At 39.5% G+C, this 9,168-nt stretch overlaps 1 protein-coding gene across 1 annotated transcript in view; it reads right to left on the bottom strand.

Moving 5' to 3' along the window:
• Positions 1-1,065: 1,065 nt before the first annotated feature.
• C5H19orf44 (chromosome 5 C19orf44 homolog) overlaps positions 1,066-9,168 on the bottom strand; it is a 31,019-nt gene continuing 22,916 nt past the window's right edge. Inside the window, exons 8-10 of the mRNA XM_063457317.1 lie at positions 7,341-7,430; positions 3,821-3,987; positions 1,066-1,294 (exon numbers count right to left, since the gene is read on the bottom strand). Of these exons, the coding sequence (XP_063313387.1) occupies positions 1,202-1,294; positions 3,821-3,987; positions 7,341-7,430 (350 nt within the window). The 3' untranslated portion in view covers positions 1,066-1,201. The remainder of the gene's footprint in view (positions 1,295-3,820; positions 3,988-7,340; positions 7,431-9,168) is intronic.

Here is a 9,168-nt window from a genome sequence, read left to right as displayed (position 1 = left end):
CTACGAAAAGAGGAAGAGGAAGAGAGTGCTACACCTTATATACTGGAAGGGGGAGGTTCCCTTATGTAGCACTGTGGAATATGTTGAATATGTATATATGTTAATGATATGTTTTTTCTCTTTTCACTCATTTCTCTCTTCGCTGCTGAGGGAAAATTAAAGAAAGAGAAGCATAATACTCACCTCCGTGTCATTAATAAAATCATGACTTTACGTCATGCTACTAGTAAAATCTAGGAATTAGTATACGGTTAGTAACAGTAAGCAATGGGTAAGAAGTATGGTTGGTATAAAGTTAATATGAGGGTTGATTTGGGATTAGTTTTTAACACCAAAAATTAATTTAGATCCTATATATTTAGAATTTAATAATCAGGAGTAGTATAATAATCTATTTCAACTTATTTTTATTTAGTTGCAGTGGATATGTAAAAATTAGAAGCAAAAATTTGAAAAACAATTGTTGCTTTTTTCCCCCATTGTGAAAATGTTATTCATCAGTAATGTTCTGTCCTTTATGTGTTTCTCTTCAAGTGGCCCATCCATATTATAGATTTTTCTTTTTTTTTTTGTTTAAATAAATATGGTGGAACAAATAGATAACCAATTCAATGTTTTGTTTCAGCACTTGGACAATCGCCTCTGTCCTTAGGGAGTTAAGAAGGGTGCAGAAAGAAGTGGTTGACCAATAGATATTTTCTTCAGAGATTAATTCACTTCACCTTTGGGACTCCCAACAATACTGGCCCTAAACACTGTGACCTAGACATTAGAATTAACCCTTCCTATATATTGTGCTGGTCTTGTCAGTCCTATCAGAATCAAGGTTTTCAAAAGATGCCAACGAGGACAGATTCATGAAAGCAGTTGCTGAAGTCCTTTTCTTTACCTTGGCACTAAAAGGGACATGCTCTCTGATACAATTCAATAACAATGGACACATATTACCATAACATGTTAAAGAAATGGTGAGCTGTACATACAGTACGTATGCAATTGCGGTATTGGCGTCTGTCCATCTGTAGTGTGTGCTGACGTGACGGGATCCAAGTCCTCACAAATAAGTTTTCCTTGGATGCATTTCATTTCAAAAGTGTAAAACCTTTTATTAGGCCTGAAAGGTCCAGTTCCAGGCAGCTGTGTGTATGACTGAGCAGGCCTCCATTCAGCACCTGCATTTAAAGTCCGATTCGTATCTTTATTACTGCTCTCTTTGTCGAGCTGCAGGGTGACTCCTGTCTGCTTCTACTCCTAGTCTCTTCTTTTGTCTCAGAGACTTCTGCTGCCTAATATACTGCAGATATAAAACAATGTCAGAACAACGGTACAGCTCGCACTAGGAACAAATCAAATCATTGCAAAACCTGAAATATTAGCTCATGTACAGTACTTTCCTGCACCACGCAAATATCAATTACCATAAGAAATTTCAACTTTACACACTATTAGGAGAAGAAAAAATATTTAGGATTTTTTTGTAGGAATTCCTACAAATGAGTTACTTTCCCGACATTCAAGTACTCATGCACCATCAATTGTTACCCAACCTTCTCACAAAACCCATGTGAGAAACCCAGGATAACAGAATCCACAACAGTATGTGATGCACACATAACTAGGAATATTACAGTATTGTAAATAAAACTGTCTTTTCACAAGTTTTGCTTATTCAGAGTAATGAAGTATTAAACTACAAGTCAGAAATACAACATGCACTTCCCATCAATATTACATTACATGTTAAGCACGCATATTATGTGTGCCGATGAGAGATACCCAGTATGCACAAAATGAACATTAGCCCGGAACTCATGTTTCAAAGGGCTATATCACAGGGAAAAGGCAGTGTTTACATTGCTGCCCTGTAACATCTCTAATGACAGTCACTCAGATGGCCACTAGAGGCGCTTTCTAGTCCAGTGTCAGCATCTCCAATACAGTCTTTCCCCCCCAAAAAACCCAAAATAAACGGTGTGCTAAAATATTAATTTATTAAATAGAAAGGGAAGTTGTACGTTAGCCAATACTAAGGAAAAAAAGAATTTACAGTAATTAAAATTCTGTTGTATAGCGGCAGTACACATGGAATATAGTTAAACAATATCACACTTACAAGTTGGATCAGATTTTCTATGTAACAATCGTGCATAGCACCTTACATCCAAACGAAGCATCAGATGAGGCCAATATAACTATTGCATGTAGCACGTAATACCCAAATGAAACAATAGATGGGGACCAAGACGTTCGGCCTGTAATGTTTTATGAATGTATTGAATGGTTGCCTAGTTTCCTGCTTGGCAGATCCTTTCAGGAAAAGGCACATGCTTTTGTAGCCCTTTTTGATGACATAGCTTGAGTAGAGATATATTGGCCTTGGAAGCTTGTTTTCCTTTGTGTGTTCCTTTACATTGTACAGATGTTCTGATCTTCTGGGTGTCTTTTACAATTTAAATTCCATTGCTCTTTTAGCATCCAAAGTATGCAATCTAATTTCTTTAGAAGATTTTGAATAGTTACAAAAGATAGACAGATTTACTTATTGATTAATTGTTGAAGTACACTTTAGGAAAGAAAGACAGTCTTACGTTTAACACTACCTTATCTGCATGAAAAACTGTATTAGGGAGAAAAGCTGACAAGGCCTCTACAGCCTCTTTATCTCTATTTTTCCATTCTCTCATTTTGGAATTGGTCTGTCATCAGCCAGCCTGCAACTAGAGTTTCTTGACAGCTAAAGTCAACTTTGTGCAACTTTCATTGTCAGTCGTTGACTGAGAATGGTTAGCTGATGCGCTCGTGGCTTCTGCAACTGTGCAGGAGCTGGAAGCATGTCACTGGGACCCAGTTTTAACAACATTTAACGTTTTTCCCAATTCCTGAGGAACCTGGCCAGGGTACTCCAGGCATTCTAAAAATAAGTTGGGACATAGTGGTTATGCTGCTCATAGTAAAAGATTAAGAAAGCCAACAAATCCTGCTGCTTAGATTTTTAAGCAATTCCTTAGCACACTGATTACTATGTTTATTTTTTATTTTTCATACATCATCAGGCAATAAAATAATGCACCCACACAGCTTAAATGTTCAGATTTAGAAGTTGCTTAAAGCTTATAAATAGTAGTCTGTTTTTTATTTATTTTTTTCAGGCTTTTCCACTACTTTGCAGGTGGGCTGGACGTCTATAAGAAATTTATATCAAATAATACAAATAAGCAAAGTATTTATAATTAGAGATAGTATCGCTCACCTTAGAGGGTCTATATTTACATGGGAGAAGAGGCGGCACATCTGAATTGACTTACACTCTTGGAACATATTGGTACAGAAGCATTTAAATATCTTTTTCAAATATTGGTGTCAAGCCCGCTTAATGCTCATGCATGTTCACTAGTGCAAAGTTAAGCCATGGAATACAGATTCTATTTTGCCATCTCCTGAACTAGCCTTTCTAGTAGCTTTGGAACACACACTGCTTGAGTCAACCACATCAGCTGGACATAAATTATAGACTGCCATGATGGTCCTGCAGAGTCCCTCCTCCTAAGATACGTAGCTGTCCCACACGTTTTCAGGCAAGTACCGGTAAGTTTCTATAGTTGTTTGGGGAGGGAATAGGTGGGACGTAGATCTTATGTTCTTAGTCTAACTTTTTATAGGACACTTGTCCAATACAGGTCGAAAACCCATGTGTACAGCCGCTATATGACAGAAAAAAAACAGGAATTCAAAATGTACTGGTGGTACAAGTTCATGCTGAATAAAAAAATAGTTTGGCTTTTGACTTCTCTAAATATTAGTTCTAATCCTCGGTATTTACCTCTTTGGTGTCCTCCAGTGTGGTGTAATGGTATATCTCATTTTCAAGAGCACTCACTGTAGACAGGTACTGCTGTCGAGCCATTTCCACAAAGTTCTTGGTCAGCAGAAGTTGCTGCTTGAGCATGTCATTCAAGGCCAGAGCCATAGGGTTGTATGTGGACAGAGCTGGGAGGGGTGAAATGGTATTGTTAAAAACATTCAGAGAAGCTCTTGGCACCTTTGCACGCGCGCGCACACCCAAACACACGTTTGCATTTTATGCAATTTTTATTTTTAAAGCTGGGTTCAGAATAAGAATAGCAGATGTATGATTATTGATCTTGAGTAGTTGGCGGTGTCATTTTCTGACTTTCAATCTCTATTCTCAAACAAAATAAAAATAAATTCCAATGAAGTAATTTCCTTTACCGCCAATTACGTTTTTTTTTTTAAATTCTTTATTTTTCTTTGTGCAAAGATTGCCAGAACGTTTGGCCATGCCAGCAGAATTAAGATATATAAACACACTAGTTATATAGTAGTGACACGGAAATATCTGCACATTTTTAAATGTTAAGTTATGAACAAGCTCTTCGTACGTTGCCATTTGTAGTACACAGTTGATTTAAATTGGTTAGAAAACAATATGTTAGTGGTCCGATTGCTCGTCTATGTGTGTCAATATTTTTTAGCTAAACTCAGTGCTGAATACTACTCTCAGGGAGGTAGCTTGGAGATCATTTGCCTGCTAAGTTATGCTTTTTGTAAGGTTGATATAAATAGTTAAACAAGTGTTGGGATGTACGTCGGCAGTTGACAGTTAACAGCGGGAAGCATGAAACATAGCTGCTCGCACACACCTACAGTGGAGTAATGTGATCTAGATCTTTAGTCTTATGTGTCAGATGAGATTATAAATGCAGGTGTAGATACAAATTCGCTTACCGCCCCGTTATAAAATAATAAATTAACAAGCTTAACTAACTTACGTGTTTGTTTGAATATAATGTGCCACACCAGCACACATTTGTTATCTATCGAGATTCACAGATTGGTACGAAAGTACTGCACAGTATTTAGTGTTTACAACATTCTGGTTCAAGCTATATATGCATATATACATTTGTAGACATATGTTGTTCGGAGTCGTGTGGATGTCTCAGAGGGGTAACGTAATGTTTATTAAGTTTAGCTGATGATGAGTGTGTCGCTTATGGATAATCTGGGTTCCTGTGGATGATACATGTTGTGCTACAGTAGTTGGCAGCATGGATGCGGTGAGATGTGCGAGTATATTGTGTACGTGAGAGACATGGGAGTTATACACCGCCGAATAGATGTAGTGTATGCCAGTGTGGTTTGAGGGATGCCAGCCAGGAACTGCTGTAGTGTCGTTGTTTTAGTGAAGTGAACCCAGCCTAGGCGTGTATGGTGCTGTGTCGGCAGGGGTTAACTTATGAAGTGAGAGGTGCCGCGAACCTGTTGGTAGGCATGCAGTGCCTAGTGGGGTGTGCCTTGTCAAGTCTAAATAAACGGTGAGCTCAGAACTTAAGTTATCAATGAGAAGTAACATGGTGGCCATCTCGACCGCTGTCAGTCCCGGTCAGAGAGTCTCTTGTGGTTTCATGTGGTTGCTGTAGCATACGGTTCCGCTGTGTGTCGTCGTGGTGTAAACGGGGTGATTTTGCTTGGGTCCCAGGTATGCGTGGGCCTGGGATCAGGTTGCGGCTGAGGTATTAATAAAAGTCCCTTAGGAGTGTGCCTGCGTCTCGTAGCTCCTGGATTTGGTGTGTGGTCTCTCCGTGTTTGACCTGGAGCATGCAGGGCAGGCGCCAGCGGTACCCTATGTTGCGCTGTCTAGTAGTGATGTAAGGGGCTTGAACGACCTCCGGCAGGCCATTGTACTGCCGGACAGGTCACTGTAAAATTCCAATGCCATATTTTCAAAGCGGTAGTTTGGCTTACCCCTGATTGCCTTCAGGATTGCCATCTTGTCTGCTCCGTGCCTGAATTGTATTATCAGGTCGCTCAATGCCGTCGATGGGGCTTTGGTTGGTTTGGGGATCCGAAAAAGCCCGTCCAGGCTTTTTGGGTGCTTGGGTGGTAGTGCCTGGGTGCCTGCTTGGGTGGTAGTAGGTCTCCCATCATTCTTCACATTAAGTGCGGCAGCTCCTCTTCGGGGACCGCGTCGGGCACCCCCCTGAGTTTCAAATTGTTCCTCCGTTGTAGGTCTTCTTGGGCTGCGAAGCGGCGTTCGTGGGCCTGATTTTGCTGCTGGAGGTCCTGCACCGCTCTCTCCAGCACCTGTATCCGCTGGGAGTCCTGGTGAGTGGTAGTTTCCAGTGTGTCGATTCGGCCTGTTAGTCCCTGCAGCTCTCCACGTATCGTGGCAATGTCGGCTGCAGGGTGGTCTGTAGTTCTGCAAGGAGTCCCTTTAAGGCCGATATTGTGACCTCGGTGTAGCGGGAAATGGCCCTGAAAAGTCAGATTTTGTCGGCTTTTGGTTCGGAGCTGCAGTGGCGTGCGACTTCTCTCTTTGGTGGCTAGGCTCCGCCCCCCCACCAATTACGTTTTTTAATGTGCAGTTTGTCACATAAATAATAGTCACACAAGTGTATTTTGTTTAAACGCACATGGGGATTTAGGCCAGAGCGCAGGTAACGTTCTCTTTGTTTTTACTATGTATTTTAAGCTGTTGGATACTAAGCTACTGCTGCTGTAAGCGCGGTGCTTTATCTTTGTGTTTTGTACACAAGTGTATCGAACAATGGAAGATAGCATTGACTTTCATTCACTTCCACTTTGCATTGCTCACAGCTTCCAACTTTGTCAATTTACTGTAAAGGGACACATTTCATCGAATTTAATTTGTTCTAGTGCTTGGCATCCCGCAGCACTGTCCTTTTTAGCAGTCTAACACTGAACTAGGTCCCTGGCTTCCCATAGTTCTGCCCCCACTGGCAGAGATTACACACTTCTGTGTAGCAATGGATTGATACCTGCAATGGCACTAGGAGAGTGTCAGAGAACTTCATTTAGCCTATCAGCCAATCACAGCAGCCCATTGTTTCTCAGGCTAATGCTGGTCATTAGTGCAAACAGTACAAAGGGGATGGGTGGCTGGGGACTCTTGTTTAGCATTAAAGCATTAAAAACCTTTTAATGCTGAATGGGAGGACAAAAACCAGAGAGCATGAGAACTCTGAGAACGGACATAAGCCTAGAGAAACTCATAGCTGCCCTTCAGTTAGTCCCTGATATTATTATTATTATTATATTATTTATATAGCGCCAGCAAATTCCGTAGCGCTGTACAATGCTCACGTATTTTTATTTTATTTATTTCTTACTGGTATTTATAAAGCGCCAACAGATTCCACAGCGCTGAATCACAAATTATTTTGCTCACTTGTGCCATTATAAAGATAACGTATAGCATTTGCATATCAGACTGATCTTGCCTATAAGAAAGAATATATAGTGCTGTGCTCGCTGAAGTTTCTAAAAATCACTTCATATATATTCTCACGTTAACTTACCATCTATTAGCTCTGGTCTCACAACATGACTGGCAATTGAAACTGGTTCCAAAAACGTGAAGGCTGGACCATGTTCAAGGATAGTGGCTGCTGTGTAACAAAAAAAAACAAAAAACAAAAATTTAGTTGCTGAAAATTTCCCTATCAACTTGATTATCATCAGTGATCACATATGGGTTTCTCATTCATACTTCCAGGCAGCACTTAAGTGGATATAAACGCTTTCATTTATTAGCTAGCAACCTTACTCCTCCCCTTTGACTATAAATACCAGCAAAAACAAACAGCCAAGTTTAAAGGCTTTTGACATGATTAAGACCCCCCCACCACTAAAAACTAAAAATCAACTTAAGAACCCCACTGTTGGTTGCATCCTTAGATGTAGGAACAGACTGTAAAGCAGCCTGACATCCAATAAATTGGGCTGGAGCCAGCTCATATGCAATGCTATTTTGGCTCTCTTAGCAGCATCTCTAGAACACAGGAGTACAACCTTGTCTTGTACCCATAAGGTAAAGGTACGTTACAAATTGCATCACAAATGTCAAATGTTTTTTGTTTTGGTCTTTTCTATGTTCCAAGGAATTCCAAGACTTAGTTGGATTAGACATCGTAAAGAAAACGAAAGAAAATAAATGAATAAAAAACACAAAAACATTTCAACATGTGTTAAGGTTAGAAATGCACAAGGGGCCATACATTTTATGGCCCTGCTTGTCACCTCGCCTTATAATCACATAATATGTGCAAACTTAAATTAACACGTTCTTTGAATCACATTAGAACACCAAGACTCTGACTTAATTCAGAATACTAAATACGTCTATATTTGTAAACTCCAACCTGCAGCATTAACCCTAAACTTATGTAAGAATGAAAGGATTGGAGGTGGAAAGTAACTCATACCTCACAAGCCTATACTTTCAAAGTACAAGTGCAACCCATGAACTAGTAATTGAATTGATTAGATCAGAACCTTTAATAAATTAAATGTTAAAACAGGTATGTAAAAAGTATCACAGCTATTTTAGCTGAAAGTAAGAGGGAAGGGAAATAACAACAACAACAACAACAGGGAAAAGGGAAGGGAGTATACTCTAACAATAGGAGAAACCTATGTACACCAAATATCAACTAAAGTGCCTTTGTGGGCACCCCTTAAAAAGTATAGACACCCATAGCCTCCAATACCCAAAGCCCGTTGTCAGTATATTTATACTGGCAGACATCGTGTGTTAAGACGGAAATTAAAAGTGTATACTGTAAGTCACCATCAAAACAGAGGTGACTCCATTTTGTATTACAATGCAAAGACAGACACATTTTTACTAAATCACTGCAAAGGAGATATTAATATAGCGTTACTAAAGGCCGAATCTCGTTGGATCTATCAGTTTAGGACCTTATATCCCAAAGGACTAAATAAGGAGTTTAATTTTACTCCATTCATCCATCCTTAGAATAAAGGGGGCTTTATTTCCCCCTTCCTTACAACTGTTTAATTGGGGCATCTAAACCAACTGGCTTTAAATCACCAGTATATTTTAGGATGTCATTTAATAAGGTATCAACGGGTCTGTCTTTTAGTTTTGTTGAGGACTGTAGTAGAAATACATAAAGACTATTTCTGTCATTTTAATACCTGGCCACTGTATGGGTACTATTATTAAGTCTAACAACGGCTGGTTTATCCTCAGCAACTTAAATATATCTGTTTTTCTATGAAGGCAGCTTCTAAACAACATTTTTTATTTAATAAAAATAAATTTAAAATAAGATGCTTTATTAGTATCGATACAATATCGTTACCCATAAATTCACTTAACTG

This window comes from Pelobates fuscus, chromosome 5 (assembly GCF_036172605.1).
Source record: "Pelobates fuscus isolate aPelFus1 chromosome 5, aPelFus1.pri, whole genome shotgun sequence".
Taxonomy (NCBI): domain Eukaryota; kingdom Metazoa; phylum Chordata; class Amphibia; order Anura; family Pelobatidae; genus Pelobates; species Pelobates fuscus.
Note: the sequence above shows the minus strand (reverse complement) of the source record. Positions and strands in the feature narration are given on the sequence as shown.